The sequence below is a fragment of the Capsicum annuum genome, chromosome 1 (genome assembly GCF_002878395.1).
Source record: "Capsicum annuum cultivar UCD-10X-F1 chromosome 1, UCD10Xv1.1, whole genome shotgun sequence".
Taxonomy (NCBI): Eukaryota; Viridiplantae; Streptophyta; class Magnoliopsida; order Solanales; family Solanaceae; genus Capsicum; species Capsicum annuum.
Genome location: NC_061111.1, coordinates 21992522 through 22016962, shown reverse-complemented (window position 1 = coordinate 22016962; position 24441 = coordinate 21992522). Strand labels below are relative to the sequence as shown.

General features: G+C 35.6%; 1 protein-coding gene across 5 annotated transcripts; it reads left to right on the top strand.

Annotated features, from left to right (window-relative positions):
- Positions 1–11872: 11872 nt before the first annotated feature.
- On the top strand, positions 11873–18504 carry LOC107869990 (cyclin-dependent kinase F-4). Of its 5 annotated transcripts, none has more exons than XM_016716396.2 (18): positions 11873–12300; positions 13618–13999; positions 14086–14653; positions 14729–14807; positions 14898–14966; positions 15045–15134; positions 15203–15341; positions 15848–15950; positions 16023–16075; positions 16150–16216; positions 16373–16481; positions 16767–16832; positions 16976–17044; positions 17134–17197; positions 17330–17443; positions 17649–17680; positions 17799–17880; positions 18010–18504. In XM_016716396.2, the coding sequence occupies exons 3-18, from the start codon at positions 14643–14645 to the stop codon at positions 18225–18227; spliced, it is 1365 nt and encodes a 454-aa protein (XP_016571882.1). In that variant the 5' UTR covers positions 11873–12300; positions 13618–13999; positions 14086–14642; the 3' UTR covers positions 18228–18504. The 5 variants fall into 5 exon arrangements, with proteins under 5 accessions (XP_016571882.1, XP_047251159.1, XP_047251165.1 ...); XM_047395203.1 differs by having other exon boundaries at positions 11886–12300; positions 14101–14653; XM_047395209.1 differs by having other exon boundaries at positions 11994–12169.
- Positions 18505–24441: the final 5937 nt, after the last annotated feature.

The window sequence follows — 24441 nt, the reverse complement described above, 5'->3', positions numbered from 1 at the left end:
TAGAAATCATGCATTATAGCTAAATTGTGACTAAGTGAAGGATTCATGATATGCAACCAAATTTCAATAATTTTCATGTTGATATTATGTCTTGTAAATGTTGTTGGGATGTTCATGAACTAGTCTTATGAGATTATGACATGCTTACTTGCAAATCCTACTTATGTACAAAATGTATGATATCCATGCATTTCATGGAATTCCCCAAGTTATGATATTATAGGTTGTTGATATTGGTCACATACTCAAGTCAGTCATGTGTGTCAGTTTCCTTCCATAGAGTACTGCGTATTCATACCCGAAAAATATAGTTGTATGTCTAGAGCCATGTCATGTTTTCATGATAGTCTCAGTCAAGCCATGATCTATAGAAATCAGTCAGTCATGTAACTCAGGAAAACTCAGTAATCTCAGTAGTTCAGTATTCTTAGTAATCTCAGTGCTCAGTAACCTCAGTAATCACAGTAAATCTCAGTAACTTCAGTACTCTTAATCAGTCCTCAAAACTCATTATATTCCATCCATCATCAGAATCCAGTAAACTCAGTTTTAGCTCCGCTAAGCAATACCACTATTTTCAGTTCAGTTAATCAGTATCAGTTCAACAAATCAGTTCAGTTAAGTTATTTAGTTCAGCCCAGTTATTCAGTTCAGTGTCTTTCAAATGGGAGTAGGATTCAGCATCGAGCGAACCTAGGAATGAGGGCTCACTCACTAGAATAGGACTGAGATTCCTAGAAGCAATCCTTAAGATCCAGAACTACGTTGCCATCGTAGGTACGAGATGTCACCCGTTAGATAGGACTGACATACTCAGAGGTCACCCGCTGGCACATTTATATGTATAGGACTGATCCCAGGAGACACCTGCTAGATTAGGACTGACTCCACAACAGATGTCTTTACTAGTGGCGCGGTACTGACACCCTTCCAGTCAGGACAGAGATTGGACCCCAGTCATCTTAGCTTGGGGCATGTCGGTTAGATAAACACATCTCACAGTTTCAGCTATAGATTCAGGACTCTCAGATACAGTCAACTCAGTTCAGTAGTACAGATTCAGTACCGTTAGAGATAATCAATTCTTATCATTATAAATAGACTTCAAGATCACCCATTAGACAGGACTGATCTCAACTATAGTTAAATAGTATCAGAATTATCAGATTTAAAGATCACCCGCTAGATAGGACTGATCTCAAATTCAGTTGCTCCATATAAAATAGAACTCAGATAGTTCCGTTAGAACTTAGAATGTCAGATACAGTCGCTCAGTATCAGTTACATCGGTTAGGCCAATCATCACAGTTATATCAGTTATATCAGTTTTCTAAACTCATGTATCAGTCATATCAGTCTTCAGAATTCATGATATCAGTATTCAACTTCAAGACTGTCAGACACAGTCAACTAGACCAGTTTTTTATAATTTGAACTGTCAAAAATAGTCGTTCATCTATTCAGTATCTCAGTATCATTACACTCATGTTGTCAGTATTCAGACTCAGTAGTCAGTATCTCTACGAGTTCAGTTACAGTTATGTATGCATGTATGTATTCTCACGTTCATATTAGCCAGCATTGTTCGTGCATATAACCCTTTGAATTTAGCCTACCTCACTCGTATACTCAGTACATTCAGATGTACTGACGCATTTACGCTAGAGCGATTTCTCTTATGTTACACCATAGGTTTAGAGGCACGAGCTCCAGATCAGCAGTAGTATTCCAGTGTTCAGAGTTTGTAGTGAGTCCTTCTCATTCGAGGACGATATGATTATTGCTACATTCACTATTCAGTTGCTAAATGAAGTTAGTTAGAGACATGTTCCTTCAACTCCTTATTCAGCTCAGTTAGAGGCTTTCAGACTAGATGTCAGATTAGATATTTAGATCTCATTATTTTCAGTATTTATGACTTATTTTGGTATTGTTATACCTTTTTCAGATATTTTGTTATCAGACACTTATTCAGTTCGAACCTTATGGCCTTTCATGTTCATGTTTCCGCATTTTATGATATATTATGCAGTATACAGGTACAGATATCAGTCGTGGGTTAGCTTATGGTCCCTTGGGGTCATGAGCACCGTGTAGCATTTCAATTCAGAAAATTGGGGCGTTACAAACTTGGTATCAAAGCCTAAGGTTCAATAAAGTCCTAGAAAGTCTAAAAGCCGCATCTAGTAGAGTCTTGTACATGCGTGTGTTGTGCACCACACTCATGTACAGGAGGCTATGAGATGTTTTAGGAACAGTTTTCCTTCTTTCAGTATTCGTGTCGTGCCAGTGAGCATAATCTCAGTCTAATCTATTTCTCCCTTTCTTCTGCAGACATGCCTTCTAAAAGAAGAAACGGGAATCAGTCAGCCCCTCAGTCCGAAGACCCTTTAGGCGATCATGTTTCTTATGCAAAGTTTAGGGTCGCATTCACCCCTCTTGCTCAGTCAGTCGCTGCCCAAAATGAACGACCAACTATCGTTCTGGCCAACCCAGTGGCCAATTCAGCTGCAGCTAGAATTCGGGACTTCACCCGAATGAATCCTCCTTTCTTCACCGGTCTAAGTCAAATGAGGACCCCCAGGAATTCCTGGATCAGGTTCAGAAGGTGATAGATGTTATAGGGGTTACTACTGTTCAGAGTGCTGAGTTAGCCGCATACCAATTATAGGATGTCGCTCATACTTGGTACAAACAGTGGAAGTCAAAAAAGTTAGATGATGCAGGCCCTATAGAGCGGGAGGAGTTTGCCTCTGATTTTCTTGATAGATTCTTTCCGCTAGATCTTAGAGAAGCTAAGGTACTAGAGTTCATCAACCTCAGGCAGGGCAGTATGATGGTAAAAGAATATTCTCTCAAGTTTACTCAATTAGCCAGCTATGCCCCTTATGTGGTTGCAGACGGTAGAGCTAAGATGAGTAAGTTTGTGTCGGGGATGAATGATAGTGTGATAAATGAGTGTAGATATGCCATGTTGAACAGTGATATAACTTTAGCCAAACTTATGACACATGCTCAGTAGATAGAGGAGCAGAAGATTGGGACAAGAGAGAGACAAAGTAAGAAAGCAAGGACAGGTAGTTTCAGCTTTGCTCGGCCTAAGTCACAGGGTGGTAACCGTTCTCAGCATAGTCAGAAATTTTTAGTCCCAGCTCCATCCTCAGCTAGTGCACCAGTAACTAAGTCCAAAAATGACCGTCATGATGGTGCGCCAGGCTCCGAGGCCCAGGGTAGTGAAAATAGAGGTCTTACTTATCCGCTTTGCGAAGAGTGTGATAAGAATCATCTAGGTGCATGTATGGCAGGCAGTGATTTATGCTTTGGGTGTGGCAAGCCAGGCCATAGGATGCGAGAGTGCAGAGTTCTAGCACAGAGGGGTAAGGATTGCGTTAGCAAGGTACCAACAATGGTCAGCGTCAGAATAGACTTTATGCACTCCAGACCCGTCCTAATCCAGAAAGTTTCCCTGACTTAGATTCGGGTATGTTGCCAGTCTTTCATGTTCATAGTATGCATTATTAGATCTCTTTCTCTTATTCGAGCATATGTTTCAATATGAGTTAGCTAGTAAAGCCAGCAACTCAGTTTAGCAATCGAGCAGTCAGATTTTTATAGCTTGTTCTCTCATCCTTGCATTTATTCATGCTATCCAAAATCTCAGAGAATGTAACTATTTCAAGGTAGAACCTCCTAGTAGTTGCAAGTTCAGTTCATCTCATGTATCATGCATTAGTTTCAGACTCCCAAAGTTTAGTTATAATCTAGTTCATAGATGCCCTGTGCATCACCCAGTATCTCCGTAAGGTAAGCATTCTTAGAGGGACATAGCGTCCCAAGGAGGAGATACCCCACTTTCTCTTAACGCTCACATGCATTAGATCCTTCAATTTCTCCCTGCATAATGAATTCAGTCTAGAATAGAGGGTACTCATAAATTGACCTTCAAGTTAGACCTCAGCTGTAAGTTAAGTATTCAGAGGTTCAGTTCAGTTCATTATGTTCAGTCCATATGTCATGTAGCAGAATCAGTCATGTTCTCATGTTTTAGTTCAATCTTAGTGCCTTTACCATTGCATATTCAGTCGCATGTTCGTGAGTCAGTTCAATCATGTATTCACACATCAGATATGCGTGGTCAGCTTATCAATACTTTCAGTCATGCATTCATATATCATGTCAGTTATATAATCATGCATCAGATATGCATGGATTCAACTTATCAGTTCAGTATTAGATATGCATTCTTAATTTGAGAAACTCATTTTATCGAAACACTCAGTCCTACATTCATAAATCAGCTACCCATGCATCAGATATGCATGTACAGTATGATATGCTCAATTTTCAGTCATGTCAGCCATAAAATCATAATCAGTCATTCATGCTATATATTCGTGTAAGTTATCTTTTCTCTCATCTCAGCCAGTATCATTCGAGGACGAATGTTCCCAAGGGAGAGATATTTTAATACCCCACATTTTGGACTAGAATGAAAATCCGTCATTCCTATACGTGGATGTTTCAAAAGCCTCAAATCCTATATAAATTTAGTGTGTTAATCAATTATGTAGTGTGTGAGTATTCGTACCTGTGTGGGGGCTCAATTATGTTAATCAATTATGTAGTGTGGGAGTATTTAAAAGCCCACATGTGTGTCAGTTTCCTTCCATCGAGTCTTGGGGGTATTCGTATCCAAAAAATATAGCTATATGCCTAGAGCCATGTCATGTTTTCAGGATACTCTCAGTCAAGCCATGATCTATAGAAATCAGTCAGTCATGTAACTCAGGAAAACTCAGTAATCTCAATAATTCAGTATTCTCAGTAATCTCAGTGCTCAATAACCTCAGTAATCACAGTAAATCTCAGTAACTTCAGTACTCTTAATCAGTCCTCAAAACTCATTATATTCCATCCGTCATCAGAATCCAGTAAACTCAGTTTTAGCTCCGCTAAGCAATACCACTATTTTCAGTTCAGTTAATCAGTATCAGTTTAGCAAATTAGTTCAGTTAAGTTATTTAGTTCAGCCCAGTTATTCAGTTCAGTGTCTTTCAGATGGTTGTAGGATTCAGCATCGAGCGAACCTAGGGATGGGGGCTCAGCCGCTAGAATAGGACTGAGATCCCTAGAAGCAATCCCTGAGTTCCAGAACTACATTGACAGTGTAGGTACGACATATCACTCGTTAGATAGGACTGACATACTTAGGGGTCACCCGCTAGCACATTTATATGTATAGGACTGATCCCAAGAGTCATCTGCTAGATTAGGACTGACTCCACAACAGATGTCTTTACTGGTGGCACAGTACTGATACCCTTCCAGTCAGGATAGAGATTAGACCCCAGTCAGCTTAGCTTGGGGCATGTCGGTTAGATGAACACATCTCACAGTTTCAGTTACAGATTCAGGACTATCAGATACAGTCAACTCAATTCAGTAGTACAGATTCAGTACTGTTAGAGACAATCAATCCTTATCATTATAAATAGACTTCAAGATCACCCATTAGACAAGACTGATCTCAACTATAGTTAAACAGTATCAGAATTATCAAATTTAAAGATCACCCGCTAGATAGGACTGATCTCAAATTCAGTTGCTCCATATAAAATAGAACTCAGATAGTTTCGTCAGAACTTAGAATGTCAGATACAGTCACTCAGTATCAGTTACATCGGTTAGGCCGATCATCATAGTTATATCAGTTATATCAGTTTTCTGATCTCATGTATCAGTTATATCTGTTATCAGAATTCATTATATCAGTATTCAGCTTCAGTACTGTCAGACACAGTCAACTAGATCAGTTCTTCATAATTTGAACTATCATAAATAGTCGTTCATCTATTTAGTATCTCAATATCAGTACATTTATGTTGTCAGTATTCAGAATCAGTAGTCAGTATCTCCACGAGTTCAGTTACAGTTATGTATGCATGTATGTATCTCACATTCATATTAGTCAGCATTGTTCGTGCATATAACCCTTTGCATTTAGCCTACCTTATACTCAGTACATTCAGACGAACTGATGCGTTTGCGCTATGGTGCTTTCTCTTATGTTACACCATAGGTTCAGAGGCACGAGCTCTAGATCAGCAGTAGCATTCCAGTGTTCAGAGTTTGCAGTGAGTCCTTCTCATTCGAGGATGATATGATTATTGCTACATTCACTATTCAGTTGCTAGATAGAGTTAGTTAAAGACATGTTCTTTCAACTCCTTATTCAATTCAGTTAGAGGCTTTCAGACTAGATGTCAGATAAGATATTCAGATCTCATTATTTTCAGTATTTATGACTTATTTTGGTATTGTTATACCTTTTTCAGACATTTATTCAGTTCAAACCTTATGGCCTTTCATGTTCATGTTTCCGCATTTATGATATATTATGCAGTATATAGGTACAAATATTAGTCATGGGTTAGCTTGTAATCCCTTGGGGTCATGAGCACCGTGTAGGATTTAGATTCAGAAAATCAGAGCGTTACATGCCATCAAAGCATTGATGCACAAGAAGGTGATTCCAGAAAGCAAAATTCATAGGTGGTATACCAAGGAGGCTTACATATTAACCTATAAACACAAGATGCAGCCTGTAAGGGGTGAGAGATTTTGGAAGATTGAGGCTTCTCATGTAATGATGCCTCCTGATGTTGTGAAATAAGTTGGCAGGCCTAAAGTGAAGAGGAATATAGAACCAGATGAAGCAAGAAAAAGAAAGGGTGAATGGTCACATTCTAGAAAGGATACTCAAATAACATGTAGTAATTCTAGTGAACCAAATCACAATGTAAGAGGTTGTTACAAGGTAAGCTACAAAATACTTTTTTACAAAATATTTTTAATTCTTATTGGATTATCAACATAATTATTGATAATATTTTTGTAGCAAAAGTCAACTGTTGCATCAAAAAAAGGAAAAAGACCAATAACGAAAAATAATTCGCAGTCAAGAATAATAGGAAAGGAAGATGACTTCGAACAAGTACAAGCTGCAACACAAAACTTTGAACCATATGATCCCGATGTTGGAAATGAAGAAGATCCTCCCCTAAGACCAGTGGTATATCCTGAATCTGAATCTTGGGTTGAGAAGTTGATGACAAGAGGTGCTCCAATTGGTATAAGAACAATCAATTTCACTAGAAATCACACTGGTGTTTCAGTGCCAACTAATCTACCTTATTCTTCAGTCAAGACAACCTGAAAGGAACAAAAATAATTTTTTCTGGACAATTACAAATGGAAGCAAAAAAAAAAGAAGGACCAAAATGGGGATTAAAGACAAAGGAGTACTTACACCTGATCGTATTTTTCTATGATGTAGTTTAATTTCTATGTATATTTTTGACTTATTTTTTCAGTGGTTAATCATAGTTGATTGACAAACATTATGGTCGGAAGTAATTTTTTTTTGGGGTTGGTTAAGTACCTAATAATTAAGTTAGGTCAAACTTGTATATGCCTTGATGAATGACATTATGGACATATCTTTTTTGGTTATGATGATGTTATTGTTGAATGGTATTGATGACACTATCTTTTGGTTGGTTGAATGAATGAATGAATAGTATTGCTGTTGTTTTGTCCTATTTTCTTGCTGTTTTTGTCCTTTTTTGTCTAGATTTTTTACTGTTTTATCCAATTTTTAAATTGTTTTATCTAGATTTTTTACTTTTTTTTGCCCAGTTTTGATGTTGTTTTTGTTCTGTTTTTTGGCTGCTATTTTTTGTTCAATTTTTGTGCAGTTTTGTCCTATTTTTACTGTTTTTGCCCAGATTTTTGTTGTTTTTACTTAGTTATTGTGCTATTTTTTTACTGCTATTTTGCCCAAAATTTTTGCTGGTTTTTGTGTTGTTTTGCGCAATTTTTTTTTGCTTTTTTAAAGTTGTTTTGATTTTGTTTCGTCCAATTTCTTTTGCTATTTTTATCCAGATTTTTTACTGTTTTTATTCAGCTTTTGTGCTGTTTTTTTATCCAGTTTTGTTTTGTTTTAGTAGAAGCCATCTTCCGAATCTCTGTGTCAACAATGTCCAATAATAGAGAGGTTGTTTTACATGTACATGAATATATACGAACTTGAATTTGAGAACAAGATGCTTAATGTTGCAATTCTGGATATGTAAATTAGACCAGCAACCAACATCTTACTGTCTCGTTCGTTGTATATTTCTCAAATCATCTAAAACTATACATACTATACATATCAAAGCCTACAACAAACTAGAGCTTCGACTACTGTAGTTTTAGAACACGCAGCAGCTTCTCCCAAGTTTGTCAAAACGTCTTTATTATCCAAAGTCTATATTTTATTGTATACAGATATAGACCCAAGTCAAGCATCTTAGTTTTGTCAAACCTGCACAGTGAATATATATTCTGGAGCTAACTATTTTATTGAGCTTGAGATAGATATAGTATCACGACCTGATACAACTACTAATCATGGACCATCCCTAAATTTTGAGAAAGTGAAATAGAAAGATGAGATATAATGTTAACATCTGTAAGCAAGATTTGATCCAACACTACCTCCTGCAAATAAGAACTCGTAAAGAAGCTCACGGGAAGTCAGTATTGCAGTTGCATAAGAACTATTGCAACACACAAACATAGATAGTTTGCTCAGGATCTCAAAAGAAACATTCTCCGACAGAACCAATTTTACATGTAATTGTGCATTGATCAAGTGTCATATATCTAATACCTTTTTTTTTTTTTATCTCAGCAACATTAATATACCAAATGTAATCTCAAAAAGTGGGACCTGAGTGAGGGATAACACAATTTATATTTTATTTCAAATTTATATCTTCAACTGTTTTGCACTTTCCATAAGTTTGAAAGAGATATTTGTATTTTGCTAGAGTCCAATCGCTAAACCCACTTGACTTTTACTCTAAATAACATAATAGAACATATCTAAGCTATTTTAGAATTCTATTTGACTTTATATAAGATTTGGGTCTAGACAACAATCATTGCAACATTTTTAATGTGATTGTGTCAAAAAGAATCTTAAAGAAAACAATGCTTAAACTTGAATTCGAAAAAGCAATTTGTTTTCTTTTAGAACAGTGTATGAGTCTGTAGAACAGATCCATTTCAAGTAAGGTAGTATAATTTATTTTCTTCTTAGATAAAATTTTTAATACTATGATTTATGTTTTGAGAGTTTTCAACGGAAAAGGGACTACTATTGTTGGTTGCCAAAACAGTAAAGAATTTATTGCATGTGTGAGGCTTTTGAGGTAAGTAAATTCTCATTCTTAGTTTACCATTCATTCTTTACTTTACTTTTATTCTATTCCACTCAATATTAACTTAATGCTTCATCTGTCTTACTTGTTGCTTCATTTATAATCTTGCTATTTTTGCTGTCATATTATTCTTGCAATTCTGCTTTAAAACCATCTATTTCGAATCGAGGGTCTACTAGAAACAACCTCTCTACCCCACAGAGATAGGGGTAAGATCTGCATACATCCTATCTTCCTCAGTATCCACTTGTGGGATTATACTGTGTATGTTATTGTTGTATAACCAAATACTAAGTTAAAATTTACTTAAATAATTCAAAGTTTGTTGTCATTTGTGAACTTAGTAAAGTTGCTTTATTGTATTAGACATGGTTGTCAACTCATATGCAAGTAAATTTCCTGTTAATATATTGGAGTTTTGGATATGTATCTATCTATATCAACCTTATTTACCTCTGAACCTTAACTCTTAGCAGGGGATAGAGACTTTGTTAAATGCTCTTTTTGGTGGTGTCATTGGGTGCACTGCTATCACATAACATTATCTGATCTCTAAAATGCTCTTTCAATTCAAATTTAAACAAAAATAGCTATAAAATACACTCGCCCATGCTTGATTTTCATGTGATATACCATTAACTAAATATGGTTGATATAGTACTGAACTGCTAAGCTAAAACTTCACAGTATCTCTAACTATGCAAGTGTACATTCTGAATGCTATCAAGGAATAGTTTTTTTTTAATAGGATATGAGTAAAGTTTTCCTCAAAGAAAGGAGAACGACAAATATGAAAGTTTACATTAGTTTTCTGACAAAATAATGTTACACCTCCTCCACATAATCTTCAATAGGTTGGATTTCTTTCTCTATCACGGTAACCATAACGTGTGAGCTGAACGAGATGGAACAAACTAAACCTGAGCACGTTAATGACAGAGCAAGTTCATGAGAGATGCAGTAAGAAGGAAGGAATAGAGAGTTTCCTCAAAGCTCCGTTCCTCATGGTAGCTTTTTACTTAGAATTTACTAGATTTTTTGACGAAGAGTTGAAAATTTAGTCGTACAAAATTGATCAGTTTTTAGAATTGTAGTGTTAAAAGGGGTGTGGATTTGAGTCGGATCATGGGCTGATTCAAATAGATGGGTCGGGTTTAGATTGTAGAAGAGTTAGGTGGATTTTTTTTTATGATGTGACAATTATTTTTCTTATGTGGCAACTAAAATTTAAAAAGAAAAACAGAAGAGTAGTTTTTTAATTTCCAACACGACATTTAACTTCCAAAGGGGTATATATGCTCCTAAACTTTAACAATAAGGGCATAAATGGATCAAACTTGTAACGGAGGGAATATTTGAACCTTTTCGCAAAATTTAGGGGCATATTTGACCCTTTTCCCTTGATTGAATGATAATAACATATATTGGTAAAATAATAAGTTAGTTGATGAAGTTTATGTCTCGGTATAGAGTTTGATGATATATCTCTGATGAGAAGCTTATAAGTCTTCACGTATAAATGTGGCCAATGGATTTATGAATCCGACATATGAAATAAGTTAAGCATTGCTACAAAATAAGTTGATCATTATATTAAATTCGTCAGTAATTTGATTTATTGTTTTGTATCATAATCTTAACATGAAAATTATATAAGTTATTAATGAAAATTTTCAAAATAAAAATAGAGGAACGTAATTACGAATTTTTAGTGGAGTGATTTGTAATTTATTATGATAAGAATAATTTAAACTAGTATTATTTTCATAATAGAGAGCCTCAATAATTAATTTTGTGATCCTATAGTGGCCAAATTAAACTAGAATTTGAAATACTATTTTCTATGAGAAAGGAGAAGTCACCATTTTTTCCTTGTTCAAGTAAAAAAATATGTGCATTTTTATTTTCTCTTTGCACTGGGAGAGTATTTCTATAAATAAGGATCCACCTAGCCTAAAATTTTATTTTTCTATTAAGAGAGTTCGATTGTCTGCTCAAGCACATTCTTTATGTGAACTATGTGTTTATATTGATTGTCTATAATATAAACAATACGATTCTGATATGCTTTTGCAAGGTACCCAAACTATTTCACTAGTAGTAACTTTGATTTTGGATAGACTTATAATTTTTGGTTTATTAGTCAAAAATCATATAAGTTAGAATTGAAATTCTAACTTATTATGTTTTATTTATTTTATGTTTTAGCTTATAAATAGTTATTTAAAAATAATTTTAAATTAAAAGTACTTAAAACAAGTCAATTCAAACAACCCTCGACTCTTACTTTAATTGATAGCTTTCACCCAATACGCTTTCTAACAATTCTCACTCTTCTTATTCTCTTGATGACTTGAATTCACGACCACAAAATTGTAAGTGCTCTATAAAATTTTTTAAAAAATACCTTGTTATTCTGTGGCGAGAAAAATCTTATATACAATCTTCGAGAACTAATTTTTATTTTAATAGTAGAAAAAAAAAGAAGAAGATATTTTATAGTTGTTGAACAATGAGAAAATCCTAACGAACCACGTGAGTATTGCGTGGCACCAAATCACTACCTAAGCCGACTTGACCACACCCAATACCCAATACCCATAAAGGAATCATTCTTTTAACTTTTATCCTACCCTTTCTTTTTCACAGAAAAACAACAAAAACATGGAAATTAAATTAAGGAAGGTGAATATATATATGGAAAAAAATACTAAATAATAATTATGCAATAGGAATTTTTGCTTTTTTTTCCCTCACAAATAAAGCCAAAATTTCACATCATAATTATCATTATCACCATAATTATCATGATGATACCTTCATCATTATTATAGCACAGCAGCCAAGAGATATTATATACACAATGTTATACGTATAGGGTGGGCTGCTGCTGCTTTTATGTTAGGGGAAAAGTCAGAATAATAATAATTAATATATTACTTTTTTAATAGGGTTTGGTATATATGAGCTATTAAATTTCCTTTTCCTCTCTTTTTGTGGCTTTTTCTTGGTTATGCCGTTTCAATTCCAGGTATAATATTTTCCCTTTCTTTCTTGTTTTTATGTGATTTTGGTATCTGGGTGTGGATTTTCTTGATATGTTAAGGTGGGGTAATTGAGTTTTTGATTAGATCTGATTAAAAAGGTATTTTCTATGTTGTTTATGCTTTAGATATGAATATTTAGGATGTAAAGTTTGATTCTCTTTTGATTTGGGTTTGATTTTGAGCCTAAAGTTTGATTCTTTGTTGTTTTGGGGTTTGAATCTGAGCATAAAGTTTGATTCCTTATTGCTTGGGATTTGAATCTTGTCATATTGTTCTTTTGGGGGTATGAGTTGGAAAACAATTGTTGGATTTATGTTGTGGCTTTATTTAAGCTGAAAGTCTATCGGAAACAGCCTCTCTATCTTTGCGAGGTAGGGGTAAGGTCCGTGTACCCTTTACCCTTCCCAGGCCTTACTTGTGGAATTAAACTAGGCATGTTGTTGTTGTTGTGTGTATGCTGTTTGGGAATCTTTTATTTATTGGAACAAGTGCTAATTCTATTTGTAATAACTAATAAGGTTTTGGTTATTCATGGTAATTTTGTTATTCGAGGTGGGAGATTGGTTTAGGCTGTATAATTGGAATTTTTGTGTGGCTATTTGTGATGAGCTTGTGGGAATCATTATGGCGACCTAGGCTTTAGGGTGAAGTTAAGTTTTGGCTTTTTGAGCCTAACTGTATCTTGTTGAAGTTAATGGTTCTGTTGAGGCTTGGGAAAAACTAATACTCTATTTTGAGGAATCTTGATTGTTCTTCCACTGCTGTATCTTGTTTTTTTGGTGTGTGTGTGTGTGTGTGTGTGTGTGTGTTTGTGTGTCTAACTAAGGATACACTGAAGTTCTTTGGACTTTTGAGTTGTTTAAATGAGTAGTATTGTAATTGTAAGTAAAGTCTAAGTTGCCTTTCTACCCATTATCTTGTTCCACTATGTAATGAAAGGATTGTATGTGCCTTAGTGGTTGTTCCTTTGATGTGCTTTGAGCGATGAATGTGAAGCAGGTTTGTTGTGACATTGGGAATGGTTATTATTACCTGCTACTGTCCTAATGATAACTTGAAGTCTTGAACAACCATTTATGAGCTGGTCTTTGTTGTGCTTGTCCAGGCAAGGATGTTGACTGGATCCTTGATTAGCGTGCTTTCGTGCTATAACATATTTGCATTACTGAACTTGTCAAAATGTTGCTGTGCTGTAGTCTTTTTAAAGCCTTATTTCTTAGTTGGCTTCTACGGATTTTCTCCTTTTATGTTGTATTATGCCTTGACATACTCAACCTTTTTGTCCTGGTTGTGATTTTCAGGGTCCAATAGACTTCAATTCCAACAGAATAGTATTGTTTAGGACATGGAGCAAGTCTGCTTTTTCTCAGATCACTTCGAGTATCAAGCTTTCTCATTTCAAGAAGTCCTTGATTGGCGGTGCCTCACCCGTGGAGATTTCTTTGTTTCCTTTATCAACAGCACATAGTGAACAACTCCTCTTGAGTGATCAGTACAGGAGGCCATATGCGATTTCTACATAAGCTAGGTGTTGGATGTTTGCTGCAGTTCCACTAGTGAGCAGCACACCTTCTTATGATGTCAATTGTGACTGTACTGTTAACTACGTCGTGCAAGTTTTTTATTTCTAGCGCATCACCAATAATACAGCCATTCAGGACCCTTCAGAAACCATCCCCCGAGGTATTGCTGTGGGTTGTATTTTACTATGTTATAGCGCTCATATTTTCTAATAGCCTTACTTTTTTTCCGCTGTATATTCACTACAGGATTAAATTCTGCAGATGTATGTATGATGTTTCTGTACATCATTGAGAATTAGTTATCTTCTTATACCCTTGCTTCGGGTTTGGTAGTTTCTAGAGACCTCTTCTTCACAATTCGGTTGACTGAAGACTTGGTATCAGACTAAAGTTTATTGGAGGCAAGGAGCTAGTGTTTTTCAGAAAGAAGGTTCCATGACTTGGAATATAATTCAACCTGTTGAATTGAGCAGTTTGAGTCTTAGTTAGCTTTGAAGTGGCATCAGGATGCAGTGCAGCACTTGCCTTTGCTTGCTTTCTCTCCTCTGTTATAGTTTTGGATTTTCTTATGCTATATATCTTACAAATAAGGCTGTGAGGCCCATCCTCCCAATCATTGCCGATTCTGCCCTCATCATTTTAGCAGAAGCAAATTAAGGGGATTTTGCTGAATCAGCCATAGTTCCTTTTAGTATATTGTTTTCTTTTCCAGTCATCCTGAGACAGAACAACTCCACTTTGTTTATGTGCTTGTCGTCCCTCTACTCCATTAAATAAGAGCCCTACGTGCTATTGAAGCTGCTATGATGGAAAGGTGCTGGTCTCATTTCCCTTATTGTTTTTGGGGTTATTTTTCTGTATGCTTATCTAACCCTGCTTAACTTTGCAGGTACCGGATAATTAATGAAGTTGGTAACGGTACGTTTGGAAATGTTTGGCGTGCACTTAATAAACAGACTGGTGAAGTGGTAGGTGCAGATGTGCAAGGACCAACTAAAACCTACTGATGTTACTGTGTTTTGGAAGTTTTTTAAATTATATTCATTTGTCTAACACAGGTTGCGATTAAAAAGATGAAGAAGAACTACTATTCATGGGAAGAATGCATAAACTTGAGAGAAGTCAAGGTTTGGTGATTTCCTTCCTTTTGGTCATATTTGGTTTCTCCTTTGCTGAGAATTTAGTAACCATGAATTCTCTTGCAGTCTCTAAGAAAATTGAACCATCCGAATATTGTGAAGCTCAAGGAAGTGATTAGGGAGAATGACATTTTGTACTTCGTGTTTGAATACATGGTATGTTATGGTTTTCCTCTTTTATGTGTATTTGCAATCAGTCAGTTTAATTGATTGAGCTTTTGTAGGAGTGCAATTTGTACCAGCTTATGAAGGACAGATCAAAGCTTTTTTCAGAAACTGAAGTAAGAAATTGGTGCTTCCAAGTATTTCAGGCTCTTGCTTACATGCATCGGCAAGGATATTTTCATCGCGACCTTAAGCCAGGTGTTTTGACCTTTCTTCATTTTATTCTGTGAACTGTGGATGATGATGAAGAGTTGACATAACGGAAGCTATCTTAGTGAATGATGTGTAGTATAATCTCTTTTGTTTTCCTTGGAGAATCCTTTGTCTTGGAGACATATATATATTTATGATGATACAGTATCCTTGCTCCCTTCCTTTTATTTATTAATTTTTTTAGTTTTGTTCTTTCCCTCCAACAGTTTAAGTCAAATTCCTTACTTATTCCCGCTCGTACTTCCAGTTGTCATTTTGTTATCCTTTTGAAATGTCGACTATTAAAAAGTACTCCTTTTGAAATGTCTACTGCCTTTTACATTGGGTGCACTGAGCTAGGCAAAACTAAAGATGCATTCAGGATGCATGCAGTCATGACAATCTGCATGTTACAGCAGTTGATTATGTCTTTTATGTTCATGACTATGACTTCATAATTCATTCCATTGTGATCTTTCCCATTTTAACATATGATCCTGATGGTTGTGCAGAGAACCTGTTGGTTTCAAAAGATATAATTAAAGTTGCTGATTTTGGTCTTGCTCGGGAGATCAACTCTCAGCCTCCATATACAGAATATGTATCAACACGTTGGTTAGTATTCCTTCCCTACATGTTTGTTGGTCTAAACTGTTCTTTCCTGATATCTACTATGTGGCACTGCAGGTATCGTGCTCCTGAAATTCTTCTACAGTCACACATATATGGTCCTGCGGTCGGTAAGTATAAGATACAGAATGTCTGTTTCAGAGATTCTATTTGGATGTATTTTGATCATCTTTCAATACTGCAGATATGTGGGCAATGGGTGCTATAATGGCCGAGTTGTTTAGTCTTCGTCCTCTGTTTCCAGGTTCAAGGTATGCTTCTGTGGTTATAATATCTATTTCTTTGCGATATGCATAGAAATTTAAATAGAAGAGGGAGGGAGGGATGCTGGATTGTGGAGTGTCATTTGCAACCCCTTAACTTTCTGATGACAGTTGTCTGTATGCTCTTATTTTTTCTGGGTGCAGTGAGGCAGATGAGATCTACAAAATATGCAGTGTTATAGGGACCCCAACCAAGAGGGACTGGGCTCAGGGACTTGCACTTGCTAGTGATATTAACTACCAATTTCCACAGGTAACATGACTCTTCCTTGATATGAAGATATGTGTCATTTTGCCCTTTTGCATGTCGACAGGTTGATTTTTAAAAAAATGAAGATATGTTTTATCCCTGTTGCCCCTGCCCTCCCACCCACCCACACCCGCTTCCTTTTTTTCTTTTACCTTTAAATTCAGTTCTCAGCATTTCAACTATTGAAAAGGAGGCCCTTTTAGTTCCCTCATGGAAAAAAACAATATTAGCTAGCTAAGTGTTTTCTTTTGAATGTGGGTTGACTCCTTCCCTGGTTTTATCTGGCAGATTGCTGGTGCAGATCTCGCCTTGCTAGTTCCATCTGCCAGTGGAAATGCTATTAGTCTTATCAGGGTAAGAAGTGGCTTAAAACACTTGTATCACTATTGTTAGTTGTTCGCAACATGTCATATATGCAAAGTTTCTAAATATACTTTTCAAAGAGAACGGACCATCTGATAGCTTATCATCTCATCTGTTTCTGTTGCTTTCTACAGGCACTTTGTTCTTGGGATCCTTGTAAGAGGCCGACAGCAGTCGATGCTCTTCAGCATCCTTTCTTTCAGGTGACAATGTCCTTCCCCCTTTTAACCTATAATGTACTTAAGTTTCTGTTTCTCTATGAGATTAGATGATATCTTTTGTGACATGGCAGAGCTGCTTTTACGTACCTCCATCACTACGCACCAAGGCTGCTGTTGCTAAGACTCCTCCTTCTGGTTTGTACTGTATTCTATATTTACTTGAAAGAAACTTGGGTTTTTTGTTTCTATGATAAACTTAGAAGACTTGAAAGAAACTTGGGTTTTTTGTTTCTATGATAAACTTAGAAGGATCTTTTTTAATTGTAGCTGTCATGAGGGGTGTAGTGGAGCCGAAGAACAAGTGGTCGTCTGGGTTGTTGCACAACCCCAAACCTAGCGGCAACTTCTCTACTGTAAAGTCACAGCTGCCGTTTAACGCAGGTGAGTGTATAAGAATTTAAAGGACTATACTGTGATCCTGCTAAATCAGAGGGCTAGCATTCTCTGAACAAACTGTTCAATGTTTTCCTTTCCTGAATGTGACTGTGAAAGAACCAGTGATCTTTTCGTCTCCACGCACTGGCGTCTTTACCTTCTTTAATCTGATTCTTTATTCAATTATTTCTCACTGAAACTTGTGTAACAGGTGTACAAAGGAAGCTGGATATGAGTTATCAGGTATTGTATCCTTGGAAACAACCTGTTCTTATTGTTCCTATCTGACAGGCAAGACAAATGTTATGGCAAGACATCGTGGTATTCTACCTGAATCTAATTTTTGCAAACAATTGTTCAGGATCCAACGAGGAACGATAAATCCTTGCAAGGCTCTGCTAACCAACCACCAAAATATCGACCTCCTGGAAGGAATGTTCCAAGTGAGTGATCCTACTTCTTTTTCACAAGTTCTCTTGGCCAGACGACCCTCGCCTTGTGATGAATTTCTTTGGTGTACTTAATTGTTCTACCCCTAATAAACCTAGGTACTTTTTTTTTTTTTTTTAAAGGCTTGGCAGTGGTTGGTTCTGGAGTGAAGAGTTTTGCCGTTTCTGATGCAGCTGAGAAGCTGGGTAACATGAGCATAGGTTCTGGCAGAGGACCTATAAAGCAGCCAGTAGTTAAGCCAATGAAGGCAGGAGGATGGCACGGGCAACACGACTTGTTCCATGGACGGTCTAAAGAGTTTCTTCCGGGGAGAAGCTTTTCGAGGAAAGTTGCTGGATGAAGAAATTTTATTGCTGAGAGTGTCTTACTTTGTAGTGTTTTATTTGCGATAAGAGTCTTGGTGCGTGGGTAAATTTGTTGTTGCTTTGGTGATGCCAGCAGTCTTCTGATTGCGAGATTTTTGCTTAATTTTGGTGATACTGTTGCATCTACATTTAGATGTTTGGATAATGTTTTTGCTCAACCAATATTCTATCATAGGATATTAGCATCTAAGAGTGCTTTATATTAACGGTGTATATAACAATTCTTTTTAAAATTGCAAATTTTGCGCATGATATGAAGTCCGAGTCTTGCTGGTTTTACTAAACACTGCTCCCTCTATTCACTGTACTTGCCCATTATTTCAAAATAATGTCTCATTTTTAGCTGTCACTTTTAATATAACAAGATTAGACAATTATTTACCCTTAGCGTGTTATGAATGCGACAAGTAAGCGTGAACGAAGGGAGCATTTCAATAAATTATTTGCACTACTTCGTAGCCATCTGTTCTAACTCAAGTATCAGATGGAGCTAATTGGTTCTGCATCAACAACAACAGTTTCTTCAGAAGATGCCGGAGATAGAGACAGCTGGAAAGTGATCAACGACAACATTATCAGCGTCTTCCATGGCGTAAACAGAGAAAGTAAGCAATATGATTACTTCAAAATAAGCAGAGTATCAATGAATGAAACTCTTTTATAGATTGGGATTCAAGTGTTGAGGTTTATTTCCGCGTTAGAATTAACGGTTGGTTCACTCCCAACTTGACTTAATTCCCTGTTCTTGATAATCTCTACTTCTATTACCGGTATAATAACTTGGACTTGCTTCAAAATTTTGTAAAAATATATACTAAAAGTTATTTAAATCACTTATTATAAGGTAATTTGCAAGTAAATTTTTCCAATAAATATTAATTTATGACATTATTGTACTTTGTTTGAGTTGTCAATATGATCATGATCAGTCCAACTCAACTCTACATGGGTCGTCAACTGAATTAGGCCAGCCTACCGTTAAAAGAATACTTTTCGTATTTAGTAAAATTTAAATATTACTTGAAACACTTAAATACATATTTACAATACAATAGTGCATAGAGTTACTAATAAAATCTCAAACCGCAACTCAGGGTGTTTTTGAAGAAAATATTTTTTTGTTTTAGTGTTTGATAAGTATTTTAGTAGTTTATATTTAGAAGACTCACATATTAATGTATTATATATAGATATACTATCTTTCAAAAGTTCATTTTATGATCTAATAAAGTATTGAAGTATTTGAGCCTAAAATGTAAATATCTATTAGTATGAATTTATTTTGAATAAGTTAAAATTCATGGACCTTTTCATAAGTGTGATAGAAACTTAGTTGAAAAAGTACCTCTTCTAAAACGCATATTTGAAGGATTGCCTTTTAGAAGAGTCCGAATATAAATATCATGATCCCTAAGTTTGTATGCAACTTTTCTTTCTCTATCCTATCATAGAAAAGAATACAGAACGTGTATTAAGGTTTATAAGATCATAGAATTAATTATAAAAGAAAAGATTCATCTTCAACAAATCAAGTTGTTTACAAATGGAACAAGGTTAGTATTGTACTATTCTTCTAGTTTCGTATCTTTATCTAATGATTTAAATGTGATCTTGGGTGAATTTATTTTAAGTTTTTCAACAAAGTAAGAAAAAAAAAATCTTATCTCAAGAGCATTTATATATAATAGCAAAAACTATAAAAGGTACGATGGACAGGGTGTGGAACCTCGGAGATGGCGGGGTTGGGATGGTCAAAAGCGTGAGAGTTAGGGGTGTTAAATGGGCTTAATTTCACTTGTAGGAGGCTACAGTAAATGTAGAATGTCACGTGTAGAACTTGTTTTTCATACTTTCGTTAAAAAAGTCATTTTCCTCATTTTTACGGAACTTATTTTCTTAGAGAAAATATTTTTTTAAAATTTTTATCCAACCAAGCATGAAAAATAAGAAAATATATTTTTAAAAAATGTGACATATTTGATTGATCTGTTAAATTTAATTAAATTTTTCATCCACACATACAAAACTAATAGTCTCTTTATTTTAAGAAAATAAAGAAAATTAAAGATATGTAGAATATAGCGAAATCTTCTTTAATTTTGTGATGTCATATGTAAGGTTAGAATTAGTGAGATGCAAAAAGAGAAAAAGACATTTTCTTTTGAAATGTACTAAAAAAAAAAAAAAATATATGACAAACAAATTGAATCTTCGAGTAGCTAAACATTGATTTGTTTTAAATGATAGGCCAACGATGTAAAAAGTGTCTATTTTTCAAAATTTGTTCCTCCTAACGGTAGTTGGGCCGCTAGCCAACCTTAACCAGCCCAAAATCAAAAGCCCAAAATAACGAAACCATTTACAAACTCCAATAGTAGTCCATAAACAACAACAACAAAAAAAAAAAAAAATGGGTAACTTACATAAATCTCGAATTTTTTATGGGCTCTAACACTTTTTCTCATAATTATGTTTAATTACATCATATCCTGGATTTTTATATTTATGATACATCTGTTATACTGTGATACATATAAGTTGTGATACATTTAAAAGAAAATTGTTATTTATTTAAGGAAGTAACAGATTCTCTTTTATTCTGTGGAGCAAATCACGCAGAATCAGTTACACACTGAATTAATGAGATTCACAAAAACAGCAATATCCCCAATCAACTTTCAAATTTCAACCAAACCATTGAGTCAAATTCAGTTTCTTCCTTCTTCCGTCTCCAACTTTCAAATTTCAAAAACAACAAAATTTCTTCCTTCTTCCATCTTCAATTTTCTGATTATTTCAATGACGATCATATCTGTGATTTTGCAATTTTCAGTGTTTAAATTTCAGAGATTAACTACGCAACTATCGAGTTAACGGTATTGTGATTCATGAAAAATCTTCGTATCGACTATTTGAAATGCTTAACTATCGAGATTGTGTGCATGTGAAGAGACAGACGAGTTCTTCTGTTTGTGAAGACGGACATTTCTAAACTGTCATCCTTTTCAGCTATTAAGTTTTCTGTTACTTATTAAGCCGACTTGCTTTGAGTTCTTTTATTTGAACATGATACTTAATTCTGTGTTAAAATTGATCATATGAAATTTCTGCTCCAGTGGATCGCAAATTCATTACCTTTCCAGTTCCAACTCAGATGGAACGAACGATCACTACAAAAACAGGGCTGGAAGAGATTGCCAGAGTATAATCCTACATAGAGAATGTGGAAACATCTAGATGATTTAGCCCAAGATAGTGCCTTAGAGGTAGAGGAATTTCCTTTTGAAGAGCTGAGAGATGAGGATTACTATATGGTACATCTGAAATCTTTGTGATACATTTGGTTGTATTTCTATGGATATTTTTTCCAGAATTGGATATTCAATATATATGATACATTTAGCATACTTGACATATAAGTTGAAGTTTGAAATTTCTGATTCATATTTAAAGAGTGTGAGTTAGTGCAAAAGTTGTGAGAGATACATTTAGAATATATGTGATACATTTAATAACAGTATAATAGAGATTCATATTTGTCACATCCCTTTTCAGTACTCCAAAAGATTAGTTTTAAGTTTCGAAAGGGTTTTTATTATTAAAGTAACAAAGATGAAAATTTGTTTCGAAAAGGACTATTTACATTTTTTATTCAGATTCTCCACTTGGCATAATCCGGTGTGCCAAGTCACCATTGGAAAATCCTTTTCAAAACCATTTGACTCTTTAAACTGGTTTGCGAACAGAGATTCCGGTTAAGGAATTCTGTTGACCGAGGGAAAGGTGTTAGGCACCCCTCGATCCCGTGGTTTGACCACAATCGCTTGGTGGAGCAATATCGGCTAATTTAACACCACGAATGTATAAATCACACAAAACATGCAAAACAATCAATCAAGCAAACAAGATAACACAATCCAAAATTTAGTGTCCAGTCCAATTATACAATCCAAAAATTAAAAAAAAATGCGTAAAAATAAATCATACTCTAAATTAATTCTAGACTAATGCTTTACCCGACGCCTCGGGCCTTCATCACGAACGTCCTCTGGGTACATGATATCTCGGGGCATTCCCCGGTGAAAAAATATACACAGATACTTCGCGGCATTTCCCCGCCAAATTATACAATTGATTCAAAAGTGATAAAACAAAAAAATTCCAACACATATTTCAAGCATTCCAACAATCCACCAATTCTAAATTTTGCCTACCCGAGCCTAGTGCTTACCTACCCGCTCGATGACATATCACGTTCAACATCAACAATGTATCAAAATACTATAATATTCACTTTTATCAATTTTCGATTCCCATTCCCCAAATAATCAATTTTAATCCTTCATGAGATATTATTTCATCACACACCTTATAATTAATCCATAATCAAGGAAATCAAACACCAAATCAAAACAAACAATAATTCACATCACCACGGATCAACCAACACACCAGATTCAATTCAAAGCATAGAACACGACAAATAACAAAATAAAGAAGAAAAGAAAGAGAATTAGACCTCGATTCGAAGGTTTCAAAATTCAATAATACTTCAACGAAAGGACAGAAACCATGCCAAAGAACCTCGAATCGAACCTCAACAAAGGACTCACCAACTCTGTACTAAATCAACTGCAAGAATCCCAAAAATTTGACCCAAACAAAAATTCGCAAAAGCAAACCCGCAACCCAAAGCAAAGATCACAAAGCCCTACCAATCACACCTAATTAGCGCACTCTGTTACTGTTGTTGGTCGCTTTTCGGTGGATGGTCGTCGGAATGGATATGGAGGTCGGATTCAGTGGTTTCCCAGCATTCTCAGGTCACTGTTATAGCGTCGCTGGAGCTCCAGTAAGCTTAACAGTGGCGGCGATGCTCTCCTCTACCCTGAATCGTCTCTCGTTCGATCTCTATCCCTCTCTCCCGATCTCTTTCAATCCAAATTTTGTTTCTTTTCCTTTTTCGATCACAACCCCTCTCAATTTCTCTATATCTCCCCTGTTCTCCGATCAGCTCTCGATTATTCACCGTCTCTCTCTGATCTTTATTTTTTCTCAAAGGTGTGTATGTCGAAGCTGGGAGGTGTATGTGTTTGTAATGTTTTCGATCAGGAATGATGAGACGGGTATATATCTATCTAATAGAGCTTCCCAGTGAAGTGTTTATTCTGTAATTCTTATATATGAGTGATGTGTGTTATTGTGTAGAAGAGAAATATGGAGATGATGATGTGGGTTTGTGCGTGTATATCCAAATATATGGAGAAGAAGATGGTGATAAAATGGGTCCTTTTTGTTAGGTGTACCCGTGGTCCCCTTTCTTTTAATTTGTTATTGTGAGGATAAAAATGTGAGTGGGTAGGGAGGTGGAAGCTTTTGATTGGATAGGTTGTTAGGATAAGATAAATTAGTTAGAGGTATTGTTTTTGTTTATTTTTGTATTTTTGTGGGATATAATAACATGGGGTTGGACACATGGTAAGGTAAACTAAAAATGAATAAAATTAGACTTCGGGAGGGACAAAATTAGGTGTCTGCATCATTCCCCCTTTGAATGTAAACACGAAGTGTTTTCAGACAAAGAAGTGGACAGCGAGACCAAATTTTGACCCGACCATTATTCAAAGAAAGAAACAGAAAGAAGAAGGACAACCGGGTCTTGACTTAAGACATCCTACCTACCCAAGTTATGAGAGAATCAAGCCATGGGTATTTCAAAGGATTGGAAAGAAATGACTATACCGAGTTGGAGAGTCGAGTGAGGTTCCATTGAGGTTCCGGTCCACGACTCTGTCATTACATTAAAAATGAAAATTACAAGTTGAAGCATAAATGAAATTATAAAAATCCTATCTATACAACTTCTTTTGGACTCTTGACTTGAGTTTCATCACCCTATTCTTCAGGCGGGCTCCTGACTTGCTATTTCTTTGTTGCTTGCCTTTCAATTTTTTCACCCTGTTCTCCAGGCGGGTTCCTTACTTGCTATTTCATCAACTTGTTGTCATGCTTTCAACTTCTTCACCCTGTTCTGCAGGAAGGATCCTGACTTGCTATTTTTTCAATCTGTTTAACTTTCAATTTCTTTACCTTGTTGCTTAGTTTTCCATTTATTCGCCCTGTGCTTTGGGCAGGCTCCTGAAATCACATCAAAACTAAAAAGAAAATTATCCCTAACAAATATTATTA